Below are 27,210 nucleotides of genomic sequence, written 5' to 3' on the forward strand. Positions count from 1 at the left end.
GGATTGCACAATAAGCCCCCTTCTCTCTTCTAAAAAAACAAAACAAAACAATATCAGTGTGTTGCTGCTGTGTGCACGCTGTGCAGAGAGGAATTTGTGCCCTCGCAGTTGTTGTGACTCTGTTATTTAGAGCCAAAACAAAGGTTTCAGAGAAAAACCTGAGGCTGTTGTTTGACTAAACACGAAGTATCATCGCAGCAGTCAGAGCTGTTTCACATGTCAAAGAGCTGCTGGGTGTGGTGTCTTAAAACATGTGAGTCTCTTCTATCTTCGTGCCAAGCTGCTGCTGCTGCGCTGCTGCACCCAATCCCTTTTATGTTGTGAGGGATAAATATTGATCCTGCCTCACAATAGTGGTCCAAAACACACAACACAACACACGAACAAACACACACCAAACCTTTGCCTGCGTGAATGCAACCTAAAGCATTTGCCATGCAACTAGACACACAGTATTTATGCAAATAAGTCTGATATGATCTGTAGACCTGGGCTGCAGGTTGGCGTGAGTTGCACCATTAAAACTCCTCTTCTTTCAACATTACAGCACGTTTCCGAGAACAAATTGAGGTGCGTAATGCGCACATTTAGGGAAGGACACCGCCATTTCACACCTTAGGCAGTGACACTGAATCATTCGAGAGAAGAAAAACTCTTCATTAAAGGAACTGAGGCTGCATTATATCTAATGATTTGCGGTTAACACGATAAATAAGGTCACCCAAAAAGTCCTACGGACAGGCACACCATGTGACATTACGATAATTCACGCAATATTTCAATGATTTCTCTCAAGCTGGAGTCGTTTTCTTACCTGTAGTGGCAGCAAAATAAATAAGAGGCAGAAATAACCCAGTGGCATCTCATGATTAGGCGCTTTTCAAGCTTTTACTCTACTCCACGCGTCTCAACAGCAAAGAAAACCATCCTGGGCTTTAAACAGATATAATAAAAAATCCATCCAGCGCACCGCAGTAACGCAGATCGGGTCTCTCCACGGCGTCCTGAGCGCGCACACACAATGATCCAGCAGGCTGCGTCTCGCTCCCTCTCTCCCCCTCCTGATGGATCACACTGGAGCTTAAGACACAGTGCAGCGCCTCTCCTCCCAGTCTGGATCGTGCCACTCCTTTTCGTCCCGCATGGCTGGGAGAGTGGCCAAGGTGATGAGTCGGTATTTACCGGAGCCATCTTCACCCGTTTTTCTTACGCAGTCATCGCAAGAAAAGGAGAAAACATTTTCCAAGAATAAAGTGTGATTGTGATGTAAGAATCTATCTTCTCAGTGAGCTGACTGTGATGTTTTATCACATGCAGGCGGGAGTTTTCCCCGCAGAAAACCCTCTCTCAGTTTGTGATGCTCTAATCAGCATGCATCATAGTGGTCTCACATTTCTCAGATTTAATCAAATTTACATCCCCAGCAGGAGCTGATAACTGCTCATAATGTGGCGGCGTGCAGACCTCACCCTATCTGCATCACTCAGCAGCACAGATCACATAGCAGCCATCAGCAACTTCAGCCTGTGTAATCTTATAGAAAGTCATAGTCAACATGAAATAACTCTGATCAGAGTTTTTTGCCCCAAATCCCCCAATTTGTTTTAAAGCCCTTCACACTTTTTTATTTGTCATACCCCCCAGTGTTTTCAAGGTCAAGGTATTAGAGTATATCATCTTAAGATAAGAGCTGTTGTTTCTGTTACCTCGTTTTCTACTTTATATCTACTGATGTTTTTGTGTTTCTACATTGTATTCATTGTGTCTATCGTATGTGCAGCAACTTGAAACCCTGTGTTGCTAAAATCGTGCTATATAAATAAAGTAGATTGGATTGATTGAGATGTTTCTACAGCAGAACAAATGCTGGTTACCCCCTCAAAGGGTCTTTTGCATTTCTTATCTAGTTCATGCGCATATAGGTTCTCCCCAAGCAGCAACATCATGGCTGTGAAGCGAAGCCAATGCAGAAGAAGTGCTAAAATTCCTCAAGCAGCCACTTGAAGCTGGACCTTTTGCTATGGTGCTTCATAAATTCACCACAAGTCTGGTTTGGATTAAAACTAGCCGTGTGTAAATGAAAATACCAGAAATTCAGACTTGAGACCAGTCAAGACCAAGACCAGACAGTACATAACCAATTTAGGTCGTAATTTCACAAAAACTCTACATACGTCATTAGTCGCCTTGAAGGATTTACAAACCGCTGTGTGTTCTTTTGGACCGCTGTTACGATAAAGACAATGACAGGATATTAAATGACACAGTTGTTGACCAAGACCGATTTTAGTACTTTCAAGTAGCAATTTAGATTAACGAAATGGCTAACAATATTTCTTGTATTATTGGTGTATGTTACCAAACAAATGAGTCAAACGAGCTGCCAAACTGGGGCCTTCAGGGGTTTTTCCAAAGATCTGGGAACCTTTGGCAGTTGCTGTCATCGGTGAGGAAGTCTACCTACCAAAAAAACATGATGTTAAATACTTAAATTAAACAAGGATCATTTTCAGGGACCTCTGCTGACTGAGAGTCATTAAATTCTCTTTACGCCTCGAGCTGGTGTGTGTATGGTTTTGTGTTAGTATTATCTTTTGTGTGTGTGTGTGTGTTCCTCTTCCTCTAGAGGATTATGTGAAAGGACACTGGGATCATTATGTGTTTTTTTTTCCCCTTACACCCCTGATTCATATCTTAACCTCCACGCATCACCCCCGACGCTGCCTGCCTTTCTTGGCACATGATGGCAGGATGAGGCAAACAAACTAGAACATAAGCAGAACGTCGCTTTAATTGACTTTTTTTCACTTCGTTGTTTGTTGTCTTAGTATAATTTTCCGGAAAGAAACGTGGTGGTGCTGTTTTTCACTATCGGCTGGTTTCAGCGGAAAGACAACACGCTTTAGGGTGTTTCTCTTCATGATGTTTATGCAAAGTGACCAACTGCTCTTTAACCGTACTGTGTTCACAGTTCTTGTGTCTCCTGTGTCTGGGTCTTTGGTTATTGGTGTTTCTCCCGGGAAATTGCAAACAGGCTGATTTGCAGGGGGTCAGTTTTTAAAATATGATTTAGGGGGAAATATCCATTGGCGAGGGAGGAAGGGGAGGATTGTTTTGACTGAGAGGCCTGGGGTGAGAGAGGGGGTAACAGCCAACCATGTGTTGAGAAACATGTTTTTTTTTGCCAACAGTGATGCCTCAGGGCGTATTTCACCTTTGCGCCACCAAAGTTTGTTGTTTGTCGGACAAACGGAGTCGACCGTTTGGTCGTACGCCTGACAAAAAGGCTCATATCAGAGTTTAGCATACAAGTCTCAGTGAAATCAACATTAAAGGAACGTTCCATTTGGGGAAATGTGCTGATTGAAGTACTAGCCGAGGGTTTAACACAGCTGGACTGGGACTGAATACAGTAGTAGGCAGTACAGTAGCCAACGGAGGTGGTTTTCTTGCCGGATTCAGCTCCCGGCACCCTCGGATCAGTTCAGTTTACTTCATAGCTGACTGGTCTAACAACACTTAGCAGCTCACTACTTAGCGATCTTCCTATAAAGTCCATAAATCACGTAGTTGTACATTATTTCCTGTTGGTCGTGCACAATCTGATGCCAGATTCGGTTATTGGCAGTTAATTTAGCAACTTTTGCATGTGGTTAGGCATAAAGCTATCTGTCCATCATAAAAATCACAGAGAGTTGAGCCGAGTACAGCGGAGACATCAGAGGGAAGAGGCAGCAATATTTCTGTATAAAAAAAAAAATTGTGCTTTAATGACAGAGGACAGTGTAATAACAAAAATTAACGGTCCTGCTGGCTCTTCAGTGCTGCGTTTGACACTGTGGATCACCGCACACTGCTAACAGATTGGAAACATGGGCAGGAACTCCGTGGAACAGTCCTAGATGGTCAGGTCCTACTTGGAGGAGCAGAGTTTTTTGTAACCATTGGAAGTAATCAATCAGATCGAGTGCTAGACATGTGGGGTTCCTCAGGGTCAGTTCTTGGACCCCTTTTGAGCCTTTGGCTCAAATTCTGCATTCTAATGTCAATTATCATAGTTTGCAGATGGCACACAGATATATCTTGCGCTGTCCCAGATGACTGCGTCCTATAGAGTGATTGTGTAACTGTCTAGAGCAAGTCAAAAATTGGATGAACAAAAGTTTTCTTCAGTTTATCAAGAAAAAACGGAGGTAATTGTTTTTGGCAATAAGAGAAGGAGGGTTGCTGTCAGTAAACACCTTGAGTTACTGTCTCTAGAAACTAAAGACCAAGTCCGAAACCTTGGCGTGTTGATAGACTCAGATCTGACCTTCAACAGTCACATAAAATCAGTCACCAAAACCGCCTTCTACCAACCAGAAACATATCCAGAGTTAAGGGCTTTATGTCCCAAACAGTCGGAGAAAGCTGATCCATGTTTCATCTCCAGTAGACTTGACTACTGTAATGGTCTTTTGACTGGACTCCCCCAAAAAAGTATCAAACAGCTGCAGCTCCTTCAGAACGCAGCCGCTCGAGTTTTGACCAGAACAAAGAGATCAGAACACATCACCCAGTTCTTAAGTCTCACACTGGCTCCCAGTTAGCCACAGAATAGACTTAAAGTTCTGCTACTGTTTACAAATCACTGAATGGTTTAGGCCCACCAATACATAACGAAATGTTAGTAGAATATAGACCCAGTAGGCTCTGAGATCTACTGACTCAGGTCAGATAGTGGAGCACCGAGTTCAAAACAGACACGTGAAGCAGCATTTAGTAGTTTGCTGCTCACAACTGGAACAAAAACGCACGAGGACTGATCATCCCCCAACTCTGAGCACTTTTAAATCAGGTTAAAAACTTTTCTATTTTCACGTGCTTATGGTGAGCTCTTTTAAAGAACTTTTAACATAATCCAGTGATTCGTTTAATGTTTAAATTATTTTCAAATTTGCGTTTAATTTTTTTCATGATTTAAAGGTCCGGTGTGTAAAAATGAGATGTCTCTATTTACAAAACATGTCAGAAATTGAATATAATATTCATAACAATGTTTTCATTACTGTATAATCACCTGAAAATAGGAATTGGTATGTTTTTCTCACCTTAGAAAAATAATACCTACCTACCGTCCTCTTCCACAGAGTCCGCCATATTTCTACAGTAGCCCAGAATGGACAAAGGTTACTTGTTGGGTAATGTCACTAAATCCTACACACTGGACAATTAATCGAGATACCAGAGTTCATTTATGTTTAGAGGTCCCAGTAAACAGATTTCAACAAAGCTATGCCAGCTGTTTCTCCGTTTACAGTCTATTGTTCAAGCTAAACTAAGCACTAGACCGTTAAGTGTTGTTATTACATCTGTCCTCTGTCTATTAAAGCACAACTTTTTTTTTTTATACAGAATATATTTGCTGCCTCTTCCCTCTGATGTCCTCCGGCTACTCTGCTTCAACTCTCTGTGATTTTATGATGGACAGATAGCTTTATGCCTAACCACATGCAAAAGTTGCTAAATTAACTGCCAATAACCGAATCTGGCATCAGATTGTGCACAGGCCAACAGGAAATAATGTTACACTACGTGATTTATGGACTTTATAGGAAGATCGCTAAGTAGTGAGCTGCTAACTGTTGTAAACTGAACTGATCCGAGGTGCCGGGAGCTGAATCGGGCAAGAAAACCACCTCCGTTGGCTACTGTACTGCCTACTACTGTATTCAGTCCCAGGTCCAGCTGTGTTATAACCCTCCGCTTATAATTCAATCAGCACATTTCCCAAAAATGTTGAACTGTTCCTTTAATGTTGATTTCATTGAGACTTGTATGCTCAATCTCTGATATGAGCCTTTTTGTCAGGCGTACGACCAAACTGTCGACTCCGTTTTGTCCGACAAACAACCAAACTTTTTGTGGCGCAAATGTGAAATACGCCTCTGAGGCATCACTGTTTGCAAAAAAAAACATGTTTCTCAAACACATGGTTGGGCTGTTACTCCCCTCTCTCACCCCAGGCCTCTCAGTCAAAACAGTCCTCCCCTTCCTCCCTCGCCAAGGGATTATTTCCCCCTAAATCATATTTTAAAAACTGCACCCCCTGCAAATCAGCCTGTTTTGCATAATTTCCCTGGAAAGGTATAACCAATAACCAATCAGACCCAGACACAGGAGACATCTAACTGAACTGTGAACTCACAGTATCTTTGTTAAAGAGCAGTTGGTCTACTTTGCATAAACATCATGAAGAGAAACACCCTAAAGCTGTGTGTGTTGTCTTTCCGCTTAAATCCAGCCGATAAGTGAAAACCATCAGCAGCCACGTTTCTTTCCGGAAAATTATACTAAGACAACAAACTAATGAAGTGAAAAAAAGTTCAATTAAAGCGACGTTCTGCTTATGTTCTAGTTTGTTTAGCCTCATCCTGCCATCATGTGCCAAGAAAGGCATGCAGCGTCGGGGGTGATGCGTTGAGGTTAAGATATGAATCATGTGTGTAAGGGGGAAAAAAAACACATAATGATCCCAGTGTCCTTTCACATAATCCTCTAGAGGAAGAGGAAACACACACACACACATCAAAAGATAATACTAACACAAAACCATACATACATACACACACACAGCTCGAGGCGTAAAGACAATTTAATGACCTCTCAGTCAGCAGAGGTCCCTGAAAATGATTCCTTGTTATAATTTAAGTATTTCAACATCACGTTTTCTGGGTACGTAGACTTCCTCACCGATGACAGCAACTGCCAAAGGTTCCCAGATCTTTGGAAAAACCCCTAAAGGCCCCAGTTTGTCAGCTCGTTTGACTCATTTGTTTGGTAACATACACCAATAATACAAGGAAATATTGTTACGCCATTTTCGTTAATCTAAATCTGCTACTTGAAAGTACTTGAAATCGGTCTTGGTCAACAACTATGTCATTTAATATCCTGTCATTGTCTGATTTATTCGTTAACAGCGTGCAAAAGAACACACAGCGGTTTGTAAATCCTTCAAGGCGACGCTTAATGACGTAATGTAGAGTTTTTCTGAATATTAGCTACCTACATTGGTTATGTACTGTCTGGCTTTGGTCTTGACTTGGTCTCAAGTCTGAATTTCTGGTATTTTTTTATTTAAACAGGCTAGTTTTTAATCCAAACCAGACTTGCGGTGAATTTATGGAGCACCATAGCAAATAAGGTCCAGCTTCAAGTGGCCGCTTGAGGAATTTTAGCACTTCTTCTGCATTGGCTTCGCTTCACAGCCATGAAGGTTGCTGCTTGGGGAGAACCTATGATGGGCATGAACTACATAAGAAATGCAAAATACCCTTTTGAGAGGGTGAACCAGCCATTTGTTCTACTGTAGAAACATCTCCAATCCAATCCAATCTACTTTATTTATATAGCACGATTTTAGCAAACACAGGGTTTCCAAAGTGCTGCACAATACGATAGAACACAATGAATAACAATGTAGAAACACAACAAAACATCAAGTAGATAAATAAAGTTAGAAAACGAGGTAACAGAAACATAACAGCTCTTATCTTAAGATGATTATACTCTAATACCTTGACCTTGAAAACACTTGTGGGGGGTTATGACAAATAAAAAGTGTGAAGGGCTTTAAAACAAATTGGGGGATTTGGGGCAAAAACATCTGATCAAGAGTTATTTCATGTTGACTATGACTTTCTATAGGAATTACACAGGCTGAAGTCTTGCTGATGGCTGCTATGTGATTCTTGCTGAGATGCAGATAGTGTGAGGTCTGCACGCCGCCACATTATGAGCATTTATCAGCTCCTGCTGGGGATGTAAAGTTGATTAAATCTGAGAAATGTGAGACCACTATGATCATGCTGATTAGAGCATCACAAACTGAGAGAGGGTTTTTCTGCGGGGAAACTCCCGCCTGCCATGTGATAAACATTCACAGTCAGCTCACATATAGATTCTTTACATTACAATCAGCACTTTAATTCTTGGAAAAATGTTCTTCCCTTTTCTTGCGATGACTGCGTAAGAAAAACGGGTGAAGATGGCTCCGGTAATAACCGACTCATCACCTTGGCCACTCTCCAGCCAATGCGGGACAGAAAAGGAGTGGCACGGATCCAGATCTGGGAGGAGAGGCGCTGCACTGTGTCTTTAAGCTCCAGTGTGATCCATCAGGAGGGGGGAGAGGGAGCGAGACGCAGCCTGCTGGATCATTGTGTGTGTGCGCGCTCAGGACGCCGTGGAGAGACCCGATCTGCGTTACTGCGGTGCGCTGGATGGATTTTATTATATCTGTTTAAAGCTCAGGATGGTTTTTCTTGCTCTTGAGACGCGTGGAGTAGAGTAAAAAGCTTGAAAAGCGCCTAATCATGAGATGCCACTGGGTTATTTCTGCCTCTTATTTTATTTTGCTGCCACTAACAGGTAAGAAAACGACTCCAAGCTTAGAGAAATCATTGAAATATTGCGTGAATGTATCTGTAATGTCACATGGTGTGCCTAGTGACTTTTTGGTGACCTTATGTTATCTGTTTACCTCATAAATCATTAGATTTAAATGCAGTCCTCTTTAATGAAGAGTTTTCTCTCTCTGAATGATTCAGTGTCACTGCCTAAGGTGTGAAATTGCGGTGCCCTAAAATGTGCGCATATTACGCACCTCAATTTGTCTCTGGAAACGTGCGTAATGTTGACAGAAAGAGGAGTTTAATGGTGCAACTCACACCAACCTGCCAGCCCAGGTCTACAGATCATATCAGGACTTATTTGCATAAATACTGTGTGTCTAGTGTTGCATGGGAAATGCCTTTAGGTTGCATTTCCCAGCAGGCAACAGGTGTGTGTGTGTTCATGTGTGTGTGTGTGTGTGTGTTTGGACCACTATTTGAGGCAGATTAATTATTTATCCCTTCAAAATAAAAGGGATTGGGTGCAGCAGCAGCAGCAGCAGCAGCAGCAGAAGAAGGAGACACACATGTTTTAAGACAAACACACCCAGCAGCTCTTTGACATGTGAACAGCTCTGACTGCTGCGATGAAAGCTTCGTGTTTAGTCAAACAACAGCCTCAGGTTTTCTCTGAAACCTTTTTTGGCTCAGTCAAATAACAGAGCACAAACTGCGAGGGCACAAATTCCTCTCTGCCCAGCGTGCATCCAGCAGCAAACACACTGATATTGTTTGTTTTGTTTTTTTAGAAGAAGAGAAGGGGGCTTATTTGCATCCTCATGCCTCCCCTCCTTTCCTTTCCTTCTCAGCCAGGCCTGAAGGCACAACAGTCACATGAAGATGTTTCTTGAAATGGCGCTCATCATGTGGAACAGTGGAAAAGAAAACTTTAGGGGAGGGGGGTTGGTTTATGGGGGGGTAAGCTGAGAGGGAGTTTACTCATCTTCAGTTTATGGATTTTGGGGGCCCTTAATGCACGATTACTCAGCGGAGAGACAGCTCATGATTATTGATCGTTCAATTGAGCCATGGTGGTTTGATAGCACTCTGTTTTTAAGGGGCTCCGTGCCAATTCTAACATCCAATTTAACCATCACACTGTTGTGTTCTCCACTGATCAGTGCATTAACTGATCAGTCGATCAAAATAAACGATTTTTAAGCAAAACTACAGAGAAATATTTTGTTACAGCTTTTCATGGGTGAGGATTTGCTACTTTTCTCTGTTTTTTGTGCTTAAAAACAGCAAACAACACTATTTTATAAGAGTTAAATAACTAAAGAAACACTGTGTAGAAATTTGTGGGGTTTTTTGATTTAGTACCTCCAGTTTCAGTGTGGTAAATATGTTCAGCTGTACTCGAGTATTTCTTCTGATTACATTACTAACGATCAAGAGTCGACAACTTTGCCAGCAGCCAAACATCAACAAGGACCCAGCAGCAGCTGATATCACTGCCTAATCCAGCAGCAGTCAGCCCAGCTCGGCGTCTGTCTTTCAGCCTTTTATTTCACCAAGCTCTCACCAACCACTAAAAGTCAGTCCCACATTTACTCTTGGTCGCTCACTCTTTCATTTTCTCTTCTTAGCTTCCTCCGTAAATGTCCTCTTCGCTGTTTTCTCCTCTGCCATTATGTCCATAGAGCCTTTAAAGCTCCACTTCCCGTCAACATTCCCCCAAGTCTCAGGCCTGTAAACTTCTTTTTCTTCTTCCCGGTGGTCCAACATTTCTGTGGTACAAACACTAAACTGAGCCTACATGATCTAACAGCAGCTACAGCTGTCAGCAGTTTACTTCACTGTCCATCATAAACTCTGTAAATCACAGAGAGTTGAGGCGGAGCAGCCGGAGGACATCAGAGGGAAAACCAGAAAACATTTCCTCCATAAAATATGATCCATGTTTAACCAGAATCAGTGAAATAGTTGCTGCTGTGTGACTTAGTGCCGTAAAGCGTTACGTACTTCTCCCGACCCGGAGCCCAAAGTTACATAGTGTGAGAACAGACGTACGAATGACAGAGACGCCGTTCAGCTGATCACAGGTCAGTGCGGATCAGCAGGAGGTAAACTCTGTTACATAATGTCATAATGTCATTATTATTCCTCCACTCTGCTTATTTCTCTTTTCATTGATTTCCATTATTCTTAGAGGTTGTAATTCATCTAATGTTGCTGACTGCAGTGTTTTACCTCCTTGGCTGACTCTTTACCCAAACTGAACCCATCACAGCCATTCAAAAATAGCATCCAGTTCCAGCATACATCAACCATACTGCACGCCTTCTGTTCCAGCGTGGTGCGAGCCAGTCATCTCCCCCAGCGGGCCTCATGTAGTCGTTCCCAAGAGGGGGAAGCTGGAGCTGCGCTGCCATGACAACGCCACAACGCCTGGCGTCCCGTCCAGGTTGAGGTGGCAGAAGGAGAGGGCCCGCAGGCTGGACGGAGAGGTGGAGGAAGGCGGAGCGGCTTACATCAAGGTGTCAGCGGTGCAGACATACCACATGGGTCGATACGTGTGCGTCAACAACAGCACGCTGGAGCACAGCTCCATCTATGTTTATGTGAAAGGTGGGTGTCGGAGGATGGGGGAGGAGAGGGATGGGATTGAACAAGCGTGTCTGTCTACTAACATCTGTCGATCTCAGACCCCCAGAACGCCTTCCAGCGCACCATGGTGAACGCCATCCTGGTGCGTGCAGGTGAGAACTGCACCATCCCCTGTCTTGTGACCGACCCCGAGGTCACCCACCTGGCTTTGGAGACCTGCGACGGACGACCTTTGCCCTCCGGCATGAGTTACCACAGCCACCTCCAGCGTGGCGTCATTATCAACAATGCCAGAAAGGTGTACGAGGGCTGTTACGTCTGCGCGGGACAGCTCGGTGGAGCCAGGGTGACCTCGAGCCAATACACTGTGGACGTGCGACTCGGTAAGTGAAAGACACGACGGACAAAGGTGATAACTACAATTCATGTCGGTAAAAGGGTGTTTAATGGTTCTGATGTGTCATAGCTTTACTAGATTTATCATTTGGGTGATAATTGAATGCTATATGTGAAGGACTAAAGGTCATCTTTACAGAAGGAAGAGAACAGATCTACAAAGTCAGAGTTAAAGTCAAAAGCTTGTAAAACGTACGGTTAAGTGATCCCTCTTGTAGCTTATTTTGTCAGCCTTAAAGTGGCCATCTGCTTCCAGTAATTAGTGGAAGAGAAAAAGTCTCTTGAGAACCATAAATGTTCCCGTACTTGTCTGAAAGCAGTGAAGTAAAAACAGAGTGAAATGTCACAGCTGCTTGTTTAAAACAGTAGTTTAGGCTGAGCAAAGTTGCTGATATGAGAAGATACTTCATCAGATGTGTTGAGAAAACTTCGTCACACGGTAATAGGGAGTCAAAATTTGGCAGTGATGATCGTAGACTGTATGAAACCTGGACGTAGTCTCCGTGACGACACCCGACGGTTTCTGAAGAGCCTTTGTGTGGCTTGTCCTTACTCTGCCGCCTCCAAATGAACCAAAAGATGTGAAGCGTTGGTTGAGCTGAGGCTTAACCCTGCATAACTTTAAGCCTTAATATAATGTGAACAGGTGAGTTGTATATAAATTCACCCTCAGTACAGTTGTCATGAACGGGGAAATTAGCTACAGAGACCAAAACTGTTTTTTGTACCAGGCTGTAAACATGTTTATTTCTGCTGTGAAGTTGGACATTTGGACATGGGGACTTATGGAGACTGACTCACTTCTGGAGCCAGCCTCAGGTGGATGTTAGACGTTAGTTTTTGGAATTGATAGATAAACTATGTAGATATATACTGCATGTAAACAAAACCAAGAGTCACGTTTGCTGCGTTGTGAGGCTGCGGAGACTTAAACGTGTACGTTAGTTAGTTAAATAGGCTAAAATCTAATTTGCCTTTTATTCCGAAGACGCCCATTCCTCGGAAAGGCTCATTGGAAAAATGTAAAATAGCAAAACCAGTATGACGCCAAAGCTTACATGCACTGTGTACTTTTCACATGCTTATAATGACAACGCTGGTAAGTGTTTGCCATGTTCATCATCTTAGTAGTGTGAAAAACACAAAGGCAGAGCTGAGGTTGATGGGTTGCTTGTTTTGCACGTGTTTGGTCATAAAACACAAGTATTGGACAAATAGAAATTTATTGCCAAAGTCAACAGGATCCTCTGGGGATCATTAATGTCTGCGTAGAACTTCATGGCAACCCTTCAAATAGTTGTGGAGATATTTTAGTCCGGATCAAAGTGGTAGACAGACAAACAGAACAAAATGCATCCTGGCAGCGATCAGGCAGCGATCCACACTGCAGATGTGTTTTGGCAGAAGCTCATATTTTTTTAATATGTTTGTAGGAACTATAGCATAAAAGCAAGTGTACGTTAGTGGGGGCCGATCATGTTTCTGTTCCTCGCTGCACTGCATCAGCATTTTTCAGTCTGCAGTGGAAAGTAGTCTAAACAGAGACGAGCTGGGAGGAGCTGGGGCGTTGTGTCCTTTTGACTGATGGAGAGAGAAGACGTGACAGAGGGAGGGAGAGACGGCGCAGGATTAGAGTCCCAAGACTGAACAAAGCTTTGTAACGGTGCATGAAGGCCGCGTTTTGGTGTAAATAGAATTAGCACACACACCGTGACGTCAGCAGGAATTTAATGTCGGGAATGAATCACCCAGCTTTACGTGTGCTAATATGCAAATACTGTACCTTTGTGCGTGGACGTTGAAGAGCAAACAGGAGGAGTCACACAGCCTTAGCAGCAGTTTGAGGGAGTATATCAAGGAGGAACACTGTCACTCAAATCCAGATGTTGTATATGATATATCGGACTCATAAATAACACGCAGCCAATAGTGAGCAGTGCAAAGGTCATGGCCTCGGGGTTAAATCTAAAAAAAGCGACAGTGTGCTTCTGTTGATCTAATCATTTCCATCAGTTGTGATGATGTTTTGTTTTTGTATCTCTTCATCAGTACCGGATGTGCCTCCGGTAGTCACGCTGTCCCAGAAGGAAAGCGTTATTCTGCGGAAAGGAGAACAGTTTAAGGTCACCTGCAGCTCCACCAACGTCAACCTGGACTTCAGCCTCAAGTGGGATTTCCCTTCAGCAGCGGTGAGATTAACTCAACAGGCTCTGCTTCCGTATGAGACGTGAAACTTTCTCTGTTTCTACCCAAGAAACTCCTCAAATATTTGGACTAACGTTAAGATATTTTCAGAACTAGAAGACACTGTGCTCATATCCTCAGTCATACATCTGAGAGGTGTTATAATGCTACAAAGCTTCTTCCATCTACGTCCGCTTCAGTCTTTTCATCATTATGTCCATTCTTACATTGCCCATGCCCCCAGCTCCGGTTCTGGCATGACACCAGCTCCCCTGGTTCAAATCATCTGTGGTGTGAGCCAAAAGTTACATAGAGTGAGAACAGACCCTTGGTCTAAGATTAAAACACAACCTGTAGCTCACTGCTGCCTTTATTCGCCGCAGCATCCCGATGAGACGCCGACCTCGCACATCCTACCCGGTTCCCGTGGTTGCCAACGAGCCATCACGCTCTTGATCAAAGCCGTCAACCAGTCGGACACGGGCACTTACCGCTGCTACGCCCTCAACGAGAGAGGCACCAGTGCCGCGGCGCTGAAGCTGGACGTCCGCGGTGAGTCCTGATGCCGTGCTGTTTATTTTGTGCATGCATGGGTGCAACTTAAACAGTGAACACACACAGCCAATATTCACAGGAATCTTCACTGTGTACCATTCCCTTAGTCACACAAGAGGATGTGTTCTTTTAGGATTTAAGAACTGTTATTTGCATAGTATGCAAATCAGTCAAGGAAACAGGTTATTACACACCGGAGAGGCCGGTAAGAACAGTCATCAAATCACAGCTAGTTCAGACACGAGTTAAGAAGATAAATGTTCAAAAAATCCAAAATGTTTATCTCCAGATGTTTCCAGACGTGGCTTTGCTGTTTCGTCTCCCCAGCTCTGAGCAGTGATCTGCTCTTTACAGTTTCAAACATCTAGGAAATGAAATGAACACGCAAAGTTTCTGAATCTTATTCACACAAACAATCAGCACGTCCTTAAACAAAACCCCTGAACCCCCAAACTGGAGCTTCCAGGTGTAAAAAGGTGCAAACATGTATGTCGGGCTCATGTTTTGTGGCATCTGAGTCAGCAGTGGAAAGTAATCAGCAGTATAGCCTTTGTTTCTCTGTAACATGTCATGTACTTAGGTGGACCAAAGTGTAAAGAATACTGTCCTTTTAACTATTTATATTCCTGTTGTCCTACAGAGCAGGGCTTCATTACCATGTTAGGACGCCCCGGTCCGACCCAGGCTGATGTTAAAGAAGGAGAAAGTCTGAGCCTTAAGGTCGAATTTGATGCCTATCCTGCGCCCGGCTCGCTGTCCTGGTCCTACAACGACAAACAGCTCCTCAACACCACCGAGCACGTTATCACCATCCACCGCCGCAAGTACAGGTACGGAGAGGTTACAGTGTGTCATCTGTAAATACACACACACACACACACACACAGGATTTAATATGTTTGTTACATCAGGTACATCAGCGAGCTCAGGCTGGTGAGGGTCCTCGGCTCGGAGGGCGGGATCTACAAGTTCTCAGCCAGTCACGAGGACGAGTCCGTAGATCATTTGTTCCACGTGTACGTCAACAGTAAGTCACATATTTAGAACACAACAGGGTTGTAATACGCACTTTTCTATTATGTTAAATATGTGTTTTCTGTCATTGTTCTCTCTACAAGGTAAGCCGGTTATCATCGCGCAGGAAGGGCCTGTTGATGGACAGGTGCGGTGCATCGCTGCCGGTTACCCGGTCCCTAAAATCAGCTGGTACTTCTGTAAGCTGCCGCACACGAGGTTTGTCCAAATGATATTACACTGCTCCACGTTACTGTGTTTGCTCTATTAGATTGATTACGTCAGAATAAGACCGCAGAGGAGATGATGATGATACACAGCTGCTGCATCATGTTCAGTGTTTTAGCAGCACTGCTCGTTTTATTTATTTATGGAGATATGAGACTCAGTGAGAGACAAATGTTTGAAGGTGAACACATGAAAGTAGCAAGAAGAGAAGAGGATGAGAGTGGTATCGAACAGCTTTCTTTAACATTGAGTATTTATTGTGATAAATTTCTGCATTATCACATCCTGAGATAAGATAAAACAGACCGACAGGCGATTTCAGAGTCAGAATCACTGACTTCTCTCAATGAACATATATATACATGTGAATTCAGCTTAAAAACAAGGAGCTCGACAGGTAAACAAACACTAACCTGCATGTTTTTGGACTGATCACACCGATGGCGGGTTTGAACCCAGAGCGTCATCACTGTGAACACAACGCTGCTCTCAGGACGTGACTGGAAAAAAACTAATGTCCCGTTAAACACATCAAATAGCATTTATCTAATGTTGTGACACCAAAAGAAAACACTCAAATGTAGATGGAAATATTTTATTTTTTAAGACTACAGCAGGAGAGAACTGCACAGTGTGAGTGAAATTCAGAATTAGAAACAGGTTTATTGCCAAGAAGGTTTTCACATACAAGCAGTTTGTCTCCGTGTTTTGGCGCATAACAAACAGTAAAAATAATATAAAGATAAAAAAATCAAGTAGTGAAAGATATAAATATGTGCACCAAATGTTTTTCAAATTTAAAAGGAGCTGTACAGTTTTGTGCAGGTATGCAAAATATTTAAATGTGTAACATATTAATCAAAATAAAGTACGTTTGATTGAAAGGTGTAACGACAGGAGTGACGCCGATCATCTGATACATAATTTAAAAAGTGTCTTTTGTTTAGCGCGCTGCTCTTAGAGCTGTAACTGAACAGCAGTGTGTGTGTGTGTGTGTGTGTGTGTGTGTGTGATCATTTTACTCGTGAAACATGACTCATCTTCTGCTGTTTTGTCTGGCGGTGGAGAGCAGCGGACACTCATGGGAGCTGAAAAAAAAAAAAAAGTTGGCTAACAGGTTTATGTCACCTCACGGTCTCATTAGTATTCAGACAAATAAGCCAACTGGATTCTGACAGTTGGTCGACACGACGTGAGATTTTCACACACTTTGAGTCCTGGAAACTCGAACTGAAGACATCTGACATCTTAACTGATTATAAAAGGAAAAATGTGCCCTAAATCAACTCCACAACCCCCCCCCCCCCAAAACAAAGGCTCACCCCCCCCCCCCCCCCCCCCCAACAACAGGTGCTCACACCTGCCCAACGCCACCCAATGGGAGGCTCCGGATGTCGCCATGGTGACGGAGGCTACCTTCGGCAGGAGGGAGGTGGAGAGCCGACTGAACGTGAGCAACAGGGAGCACGCCCGCTATCACACGCTGGAGTGTGTGGCGAGCACGGAGGGTGAAGAGGCCTACACGCTGTTCTCCATCAGCGGTACGACAACAACACACACACACATTGTAGTGGCACATAAACACACAAACCCCTTGACCCCTGCGCTGAGGCCAGGTGTGTGTTTACTGGTTGCAGATTGAATAGGATTAAAGCGTGCTGACCATGCAGGCTGGGATTATAGTATGGTATAGACTTGCTAATCCTTCACACAAACACCACTGCTGCAGCTGTCTTAACGGCAGAGGAAGTGTGTGTGTGTGTGTGTGTGTGTGTGTGTGTGTGTGTGTGTGTGGACATAGATACCGATACGTCATGTGTAATTTCTGTTTTTTCCCCCTCTCAGAACGCGTCGTCCCGCATAAACTCTTCACTCCTCTTCTAACCGGCATGGTGGCCACCGGCATCTTCCTCACCCTCACCCTCGTGGTGCTGATGTATAAATACCTGCAGGTGAGACGGGGGACGTAAATCATGCATCGCAATGCCATTAACGCAATGTAGATATTATTTAATCCCAGTGAAAGTAGGGTCATAAACGTCTCGTACATCAGATAAATCTATGGCCCATTGTTTCGGGATAAGATGGCTGAGTCGCGGCCAGACTCGTAAATCTGGACCAACGTGTAACTACAGCGAAGGTGAAGAGCTACGGGAAGTTGTTGTTCAGCTCTGCCATGAGCTTTGCGAGGAAACCGAACTGAAGATGAAGCGGCTCACAGTTCTTTATACCTCGCCTCACCTGTTCGTCCATCCTGGTGCCATAATTCACAATCTCAGACCCGACCCTCGGAGGTTGTTATCAGCACCATGTGTCACGTTTGCTGGTACTGACAAGGAGAACCCAAAAGCACGACTCCGAGACAGACAAGTTTAAGGGGAGATCAATTTACTCAGTCCAGGGAACAGGCAGGGTAAAACCAGGCAAACAAATCCAACAAGGGGCAGGCGGGTATCCGAAGTCCATGACAGGCAAAACAGGGTCAGAACGAGAAGTCAAAAACTGGAATTACTGGAGAGTTTGGCAAAAACTGCACAAGACAATCTGTCAGGGATCAAGCGGAAATTGACTAGTTTATACACACTTAGGGGCTGATGAGCAAATGGACTGCAGGTGAGGAGATGGGCGGGGAAAACCAGGTGAGGGAAATGAGAAAGGTGGGATCTGCAATGACAGGAGAATTAGCAATGAGACATGGAACCAGCTAAGACAGAGTGTAACTACATCACACCATGAGGTCTGATTCAGAACTTTTCGTAAGCCTGAATCGCCTCAGGGTCTCGGTTCAAGGCCCTTTTTCTTTTTGTGTCAGAGCCTGATGCCGTTACTTCGGCTCAGAGGATCTTTTTGAGGATTTTCTGTTTTCAGACTACATTTATGGTTCCCGAGTACATGCCATACACAGCTATTCACAAGAAATACTGATTACATGTCACAATATAATGATACAAACAAAGACTAAACATTAAATATGAGTATAATGTCATATATTTTTATATATTACAATATATTTTGTAGCACACTTGTTATATTTTGTTTCAGTGTCGATTCATCAGTGTTAAATAAAGTGCATCTGTCATCGTTGATATGAAGTTTCCATCAGAGGAAAAATAAATGGCTGCAATATTTTTTCTGGCAAAATTCCCAGTCTCATTTAACTAATGACTCATGCCTCCCACCAGGATGGTGGTTTAAAGTTAGAAGCATCGTTTTGAGATTATACTACATCTTTTTTGGTAACGGATAAAACTGGAAGTCCTTTTAATCAAGATAAATGTGTCTTAATGAATTTGAAATGAATCAATCAGCCATTCAGAGCGCAGACATGTTTTAGTTTTTAAATTTTTTTTTACACCCAGCTCATGCCTCGAGCCATTAACGTGGCCCCACAGCGTGCTGCTTTTATTGCACTCGGATGAGTCAGACTCCTTGAGAACTAGTCCGTGAATTCACAGTGGGATCATCAGGCAGAGAGAGAGAGTCTAGACACAGGCTGACAACTAGAGTGCATCAAGTAATCTAAAAACTGAACAGATGACTGATGAGATGAGAAAATGTGAGATAAACGACGGTGTGGTCGCACATAAACAAATATCTGGAAGCTGATGTAGCGTCTCTCTGGTTTTCTCTCAACAGAAACCGAAGTTCCAGATCCAGTGGAAGGTCATCGAGAGTATCCATGGCAACAACTACATTTATATCGACCCCACCCAGCTGCCGTACGACTCCAAATGGGAGTTTCCTCGACAGAAACTACGCTTCGGTACGACAGCACGTGTGTTTTTGTTATTGTAACTTCCATTTGAATGTTTGAGCGTCACCGGAGCAGAATCATCTAATGAGTCGACAGCCAACAGCCAATCATCAACCAGGTCACCAGCAGCAGCTAATATCACTGACTAGTCCAGCCAACCACTAAAAGTCAGTCCCACATTTACTCTTGTCCGGCGGCTTCTTGCTCGCTCCTTTTCTCTTCTTAGCTTCCTCCGTCAGCGTCCTCTTTGGTTTTTATGCCTCTGTCATTACGTCCATAGAGGCTGCTGAGCCCGGTTACATTCCTTGCATTGCCCAGCTCCTGTTCTTGCACGACACTGGCTCAAAGTCCGTCCGTTCGTCCGTCTTCTTCCGCTTATCCGAATATGGGTCGCGGGGGCAGCAGCTTCAGCAGGGAAGCCCAGACTTCCCTCTCCCCAGCCACTTCTGCTAGCACTCCTAGGGGGACCCCAAGGTGTTCCCAGGCCAGCCGAGAGACATAGTCCAAGTCCCTGTGTCCTTGGTCTTTCCCGGGGCCGCCTCTCGGAGGGACGTGCCCGGAACATCACACCAGGGAGACGTCCAGGAGGCATCCTCACGAGATGCCCGAGCCACCCTAACTGGTTCCTCTCGATGCGGAGGAGCAGCGGTTCTACTCTGAGCTCCTCGCAGATGGCCGAGCTTCTCACCCTATCTCTGAGGGAGAGCCCAGCCACCCTGAGGGCCTTTGTGTGGCTTCCTTACTCTGCCGCCTCCAAAGAACCAAAAATATGTAAAGATGTGAAGCGTTGCTGAGCTGAGGCTTATCCTGCATAACTTTAAGCCTTAATATAACCTGAACAGGTGAGTTGATATAAATTCACCTCAGTACAGTTGTCATGAACGGGGAAATTAGCTACAGAGACAAAATGGTTTTTTGTACCAGGCTGAAACATGTTTATTTCTGCTGTGAAGCATGGGGACTTATGAGACTGACTCACTTCTGGAGCCAGCCTCAGGTGGACGTTAGACGTTATTTTTGGATTGATAGATAAACTATTAGATATATACTGCATGTAAACAAACCAAGAGTCACGTTTGCTGCGTGTGAGGCTGCGGAGACTTAAACGTGTACGTTAGTTAGTTAAATAGGCTAAAATCTAATTTGCCTTTTATTCCGAAGACGCCCATTCCTCGGAAAGGCTCATTGAAAAATGTAAAATAGCAAAACCAGTATGACGCTAAGGCTTACATGCACGTGTACTTTCACATGCTTATAATGACAACGCTGGTAAGTGTTTGCCATGTTTCATCTATAGTAGTGTGAAAACAAAAGGCAGAGCTGAGGTTGATGGGTTGCTTGTTTTGCACGGTGTTTGGTCATAAAACACAAGATGGACAAATAAAATTTATTGCCAAAGTCAACAGGATCCTCTGGGATCATTAATGTCTCGCAGAACTTCATGGCAACCCTTCAAATAGTTGTGGAGATATTTTAGTCTGGATCAAAGTGTAGACGACAAACAGAACAAAAGGCATCCTGGCAGAGATCAGGCAGCGATCCACACTGCAGATGTGTTTTGGCATGCTCATATTTTTTAATATGTTTGTAGGAACTATAGCATAAAAGCAAGTGTACGTTAGTGGGGGCCGATCATGTTCTGTTTTCGCTGCACTGCATCAGCATTTTTCAGTCTGGCAGTGGAAAGTAGTCTAAACAGAGACGAGCTGGGAGGAGCTGGGGCGTTGTTCCTTTTGACTGATGGAGAGAGAAAGACGTGACAGAGGGAGGGAGAGACGGCACAGGATTAGAGTCCCAAGACTGAACAAAGCTTTGTAACGGTGCATGAAGGCCGCGTTTTGGTGTAAATAGAATTAGCACACACACCGTGACGTCAGCAGGAATTTAATGTCGGGAATGAATCACCCAGCTTACGTGTGCTAATGCAAAACTGTACCTTTGTGCGGCTGGACGTTGAAGAGCAAACAGGAGGAGTCACCACAGCCTGAGCAGCAGTTTGAGGGAGATATCAGGAGGAACACTGTCACTCAAATCCAGATGTTGTATGTGATATATTGGACTCATAAATAACATGCACCAATAGTGACAGTGCAAAGGTCATGGCCTCGGGGTTAATCTAAAAAAAGCGACAGTGTGCTTCTGTTGATCTAATCATTTCCATCAGTTGGATGATGTTTTGTGTTTTGTACTCTTCATCAGTACCGGAGTGCCTCCGGTAGTCACGCTGTCCCAGAAGGAAGCGTATTCTGCGGAAGGAGAACAGTTTAAGGTCACCTGCAGCTCCACCAACGTCAACCTGGACTTCATCTCAAGTGGGATTCCCTTCAGCAGTGGTGAGATTGACTCAACAGGCGTCTCTCGCTTCTGTATAGATGTGAAACTTCTTTGTTCTACCCACATCAATGCAAGAAACTCCACAAATATTTGGACTAACGTTAAGATTTTTCAGAACTAGAGAGACATGTGCTCATATCCTCATCATACATCTGAGAGGTGTTATAATGCTATAAGTTCTTCCATCTACGTCCCTCAGTCTTTTCGTCATATGTCCCATTTTACATTGCCCATGCCCCAGCTCGGTTCTGGCAGACACAGCTCCTCGGTCCAAATCATCTGTGGTGTGTGACGACCTCCAAAGTTACATAGAGTGAGAACAGACCCTTGGTCTAAGATTAAAACACAACCTGTAGCCACTGCTGCCTTTATTCGCCGCAGCATCCCGAAGAGACGCCGACCTCGCACATCCTACCCGGTTCCCGTGGTTGCCAACGAGCCATCACGCTCTTGACAAAGCCGTCAACCAGTCGGACACGGGCACTTACCGCTGCTACGCCCCAACGAGAGAGGCACCAGTGCCGCGCGCTGAAGCTGGACGTCCGCGGTGATCCTGATGCCGTGCTGTTTATTTGTGCATGCATGGGTGCAACTTAAACAGTAAACACACAGCTCTATATTCACAGGAATCTTCACTGTGTACCATTCCCTTAGTCACACAAGAGGATGTGTTTTTTTAGGATTTAAGAACTGTTATTTGCATAGTAGCAATCAGTCAAGGAAACAGGTTATTACACACCGGAGAGGACGGTAAGAACAGTCATCAAACACAGCTAGTTCAGAAAGTTAAGAAGATAAATGTCAAAAAATCCGAAATGTTTACCTCCAGATGTTTCCAGACGTGCTTTGCTGTTCGTCTCCCCGCTTGAGCAGTGATCTGCTCTTTACAGTTTCAAACATTTATGAAATGAACTGAACATGCAAATGTTCCTGAATCAATTCACACAAACAATCATCACGTCCTAAACAAAACCCAAACCCCAAACTGGAGCTTCCAGGTGTAAAAGGTGCAAACATGTATGTCGGGCTCATGTTTTGTGGACTAGTCAGCGTGAAAGTAATCAGCATTTAGCCTTTGTTTATCTGTAACATGTCATGTACTTAGGTGGACCAAGTGTAAAGATACTGTCCTTTTAACTATTTATATTCCTGTTGTCCTACAGAGCAGGGCTCATTACCAGTTAGACGCCCGGTCCGACCCAGGCTGATGTAAAGAAGGAGAGTCTGAGCCTCAAGGTCGAATTTGATGCTATCCTGCGCCCGGCTCGCTGTCCTGGTCCTACAACGACAAACAGCTCCTCAACACCACCGAGCACGTTATCACCATCCACCGCCGCAATTACAGGTACAGAGAGGTTACAGTGTGTCATCTGTAATACAACCACACACAAACACACACACACACAGGATTTAATATGTTTGTTACATCAGGTACATCAGCGAGCTCAGGCTGGTGAGGGTCCCGCTCGGAGGGCGGGATCTACAAGTTTCTCAGCCAGTCACGAGGACGAGTCCGTAGATCATTGTTCCACGTGTACGTCAACAGTAAGTCACATATTTAGAACCAACAGGGTTGAATATGCACTTTTCTATATGTTAATATGTGTTTTCTGTCATTGTTCTCTCACAAGGTAAGCCGGTTATCACGCACAGGAAGGGCCTGTTGAGGACAGGTGCGGTGCATCGCTGCCGGTTACCCGGTCTAAATCAGCTGGTACTTCTGTAAGCTGCCGCAACGAGGTTTGTCCAAATGATATTACACTGCTCCACGTACGTGTTTGCTCTAAGATTGATTACGTCAGAATAAGACCGCAGAGGAGATGATGATAACACAGCTGCTGCATCATGTTCAGTGTTTTAGCAGCACTGCCGTTTTTATTTATTTATGGAGATATGAGCCTCGTGAGAGACAAATGTTGAAGGTGAACACATGAAAGTAGCAGAAGAGAAGGATGAGAGTGGTATCGAACAGCTTTCTTCAAGATTGGTATTTATTGGATAATTTCTGCATCATCACATCCGGAGTAGATGAGATAAACAGACCACAAGCGATTTCAGAGTCAGAATCACTGACTTCTCTCAATGAGCATACATATATACATGTGAATTCAGCTTAAAAACAAGGTAAACAAACACTAACCTGCATGTTTTTGGACTGATCACACCGATGGCGGGTTTGAACCCAGAGCGTCACACTGTGAACACAACGCTGCTCTCAGGACGTGACTGGAAAAAACAATGTCCCGTTAAACACATCAAATAGCATTATCTAATGTTGTGACACCAAAAGAAAACACTCAAATGTAGAGGAAATATTTTATTCTTTAAGACTACAGCAGGAGAGAACTGCACGGTAGTGAAATTCAGAATTAGAAACAGGTTTATTGCCAGAAGGTTTTCACATACAAGCAGTTGTCTCCGTTTTTGGCGCATTAAAACAGTAAAAATAATATAAGGAAGATAAAAAAATCAAGTAGTGAGAGATATAAATAGTGCACCAAATGTTTTTCAAATTTAAAAGGAGCTGTACAGTTTTGTGCAGGTATGCAAAAATTTAAATGTGTTTGATTAAGTGTGTTAAGTACGACAGGAGTGACGCCGATCATCTGATACATAATTTAAAAAGTGTCTTTTGTTTAGCGGCTGCTCTAAGAGCTGTAACTGAACAGCAGTGTGTGTGTGTGTGTGTGTGTGTGTGTGTGATCATTTTACTCGTGAAACATGACTCATCTTCGGCTGTTTTGTCTGGCGGTGGAGAGCAGCGGACACTCATGGGAGCTGAAAAAAAAAAAAAAAGTTGGCTAACAGGTTTAGGTCACCTCACGGTCTCATTAGTATTCAGACAAATAAGCCAACTGGATTCTGACAGTTGGCGACACGACGTGAGATTTTCACACATTTGAGTCCTGGAACTCGAACTGAAGACATCTGACTCTTAACTGATTCTAAAGGAAAAAATGTGCCCTAAATCAACTCCACAACCCCCCAACAACAGGTGCTCACACCTGCCCAACGCCACCAATGGGAGGCTCCGGATGTCGCCATGGTGACGGAGGCTACCTTCGGCAGGAGGGAGGTGGAGAGCCGACTGAACGTGAGCAACAGGAGCCCCCGCTATCACACGCTGGAGTGTGTGGCGAGCACGGAGGTGAAGAGGCTTACACGCTGTTCTCCATCAGCGGTACGAACAACACACACCACACACACACACATTGTAGTGGCACATAAACACACAAACCCCTTGACCCCTGCGCTGAGGCCAGGTGTGTGTTTACTGGTTGCAGATTGAATAGGATTAAAGCGTGCTGACCATGCAGGCTGGGATTATAGTATGGTATAGACTTGCTAATCCTCCACACAAACACCACTGCTGCAGCTGTCTTAAGGCAGAGGAGGTGTGTGTGTGTGTGTGTGTGTGTGTGTGTGTGTGTGTGTGTGTGTGGTGTACATAGATACCATACGTCATGTGTAATTTCCTTGTTTTTTCCCCTCTCAGAACGTGTCGTCGCATATAACTCTTCACTCCTCTTCTAACCGCATGGTGGCCACGGCACTTCCTCACCCTCACCCTCGTGGTGCTGATGTATAAATACCTGCAGGTGAGAGGGGGGGCGTAAATCATGCATCGCAATGCCATTAACGCAATGTAGATATTATTTTCCAGTGAAAGTAGGGTCATAAACGTCTCGTACATCAGATAAATCTATGGCCATTGTTTCGGATAAGATGGCTGAGTCGCGGCCAGACTCGTAAATCTGGACCAACGCGAACTACAGCGAAGGTGAAGATACGGGAAGTTTGTGTTCAGCTCTGCCATGAGCTTTGTGTGAGGAACCGAACTGAAGATGAAGCGGCTCACAGTTCTTATACCTCGCCTCACCTGTTCGTCATCTGGTGCCATAATTACAACTCAGACCCGACCCTCGAGGTTGTTTACAGCACCATGTGTCACGTTTGCTGGTAACAGGACCAGGGAGAAGTTTAAGGGGAGATCAATACTCAGTCCAAGGAACAGGCAGGGTCAAAACCAGGCAAACAAATCCAACAAGGGGCAGGCGGTATCCAAGTCCAAGACAGGCAAAACAGGTCAGAACAGAAATCAAAACTGGAATTACTGGAGAGTTTGGCAAAAACTACACAGACAACTGGCAGGATCAAGCGGAAATGGACTAGTTTATACACATTAAGACTAATGAGCAAATGGACTGCAGGTGAGGAGATGGGCGGGGAAAACCAGGTGAGGGAATGAAAAGGTGGGATCTGAAATGACAGGAGAATTAGCAATAAGACATGGAACCAATTAAGACAAACAGAGTGTAACTACATCACCCCATGAGGTCTGATTCAGGACTTTTCGTAAGCCTGAAGCGCCTCAGGGTCTCGGTTCAAGGCCCTTTTTCTTTTTGTGTCAGAGCCTGATGCCGTTACTTCGGCTCAGAGGATTTTCTGTTTTCAGACTACATTTATGGTTCCCGAGTACATGCCATACACAGCTATTCACAAGAAATACTGATTATATGTCACAATATAATGATGCAAACAAGACTAAACATAATAGAGTATATGTGTATATATTTATATATTACAATATATTTTGTAGCACACTTGTTATATTTGTTTCAATGTCGATTCATCAGTGTTAAATAAAGTGCATCTGTCATCTGATATGAAGTTTCCATCAGAGGAAAAATAAATGGCTGCAATATTTTCTGGCAAAATTCCCACTCTCATTTAACTAATGACTCATGCCTCCCACCAGGATGGTGGTTTAAAGTTAGAAGCATCTTTTTGAGATTATACACATCTTTTTGGTAACGATAAACTGGAAGTCTTTTAATCAATATGAATGTGTCTTAATGAATTTGAAATGAATCAATCAGCCATGACATGTAGTTTAAAAATTTTTTTTGACACCCAGCTCATGCCTCGAGCCATTAACGTGGCCCACAGCGAGCTGCTTTTATTGCACTCGGATGAGTCAGACTCCTTGAGAACAGTCCGTGAATTCACAGTGGGATCATCAGGCAGAGAGAGAGAGTCTAGACACAGGCTGACAACTAGAGTGCATCAAGTATCTAAACTGAACAGATGACTGATGAGATGAGAAAATGTGAGATAACGACGGTGTGGTCGCACTAACAAATATCTGGAAGCTGATGTAGCGTCTCGCGTTTTCCTCAACAGAAACCAAAGTTCCAGATCCAGTGGAAGGTCATCGAGAGTATCCATGGCAACAACTACATTTATATCGACCCCACCCAGCTGCCGTACGACTCCAAATGAGTTTCCTCGACAGAAACTACGCTTCGGTACGACAGCACTTGTGTTTTTATTATTGTAACGTCCACTTGGATGTTGGAGCGTCACCGGAGCAGAATCCTAATGAGTCGACAACTTTGCCAACAGCCAATCATCAACCAGGTCCCCAGCAGCACTATATCACGACTCGCCAGACGGCGTCTGTCTTTCACCTTTTATTTCACCAAGCTCTCACCAACCACTAAAAGTCAGTCCCACATTTACTCTGTCCGGCGGCTTCTTGCTCGCTCACTCTCTCCTTTTCTCTTCTTAGCTTCCTCCGTCGGCGTCCTCTTTGGTTTTATGCCTCTGTCATTACGTCCATAGAGGCTGCTGAGCCTGGTTACATTCCTTGCATTGCCCAGCTCCTGTTCTTGCACGACACTGGCTCAAAGTCCGTCCGTTCGTCCGCTCTTTCCCTTACCGATGTGCGGTCGCGGGGGCAGCAGCTTCAGCAGGGAA

The 27,210-nt window shown here is 44.2% G+C and overlaps 1 protein-coding gene and 1 long non-coding RNA gene across 3 annotated transcripts in view; one reads left to right on the forward strand and one right to left on the reverse strand.

The window, feature by feature from the left end:
* The first annotated feature begins 8,159 nt into the window (after window positions 1-8,159).
* The window catches only part of kitb (KIT proto-oncogene, receptor tyrosine kinase b), a 27,831-nt gene continuing 8,780 nt past the window's right edge, over window positions 8,160-27,210 (forward strand). For both annotated transcript variants that reach the window (XM_019256334.2, XM_019256335.2), the window contains exons 1-11: window positions 8,160-8,412; window positions 10,731-11,006; window positions 11,084-11,368; window positions 13,431-13,570; window positions 13,949-14,117; window positions 14,761-14,950; window positions 15,032-15,147; window positions 15,239-15,353; window positions 16,713-16,903; window positions 17,208-17,314; window positions 18,999-19,125. In XM_019256334.2, the coding sequence (XP_019111879.2) occupies window positions 8,358-8,412; window positions 10,731-11,006; window positions 11,084-11,368; window positions 13,431-13,570; window positions 13,949-14,117; window positions 14,761-14,950; window positions 15,032-15,147; window positions 15,239-15,353; window positions 16,713-16,903; window positions 17,208-17,314; window positions 18,999-19,125 (1,771 nt within the window). In that variant the 5' untranslated portion in view covers window positions 8,160-8,357. The remainder of the gene's footprint in view (window positions 8,413-10,730; window positions 11,007-11,083; window positions 11,369-13,430; window positions 13,571-13,948; window positions 14,118-14,760; window positions 14,951-15,031; window positions 15,148-15,238; window positions 15,354-16,712; window positions 16,904-17,207; window positions 17,315-18,998; window positions 19,126-27,210) is intronic.
* Window positions 15,795-16,615, reverse strand: LOC113746725 (uncharacterized). The gene is made up of 3 exons (XR_003463074.1): window positions 16,572-16,615; window positions 16,385-16,450; window positions 15,795-15,862 (listed from the first exon to the last, which is right to left on the reverse strand). It is a non-coding gene; the product is annotated as an uncharacterized LOC113746725 (long non-coding RNA).

This window comes from Larimichthys crocea, chromosome X (genome assembly GCF_000972845.2).
Source record: "Larimichthys crocea isolate SSNF chromosome X, L_crocea_2.0, whole genome shotgun sequence".
NCBI lineage: Eukaryota > Metazoa > Chordata > Actinopteri > Sciaenidae > Larimichthys > Larimichthys crocea.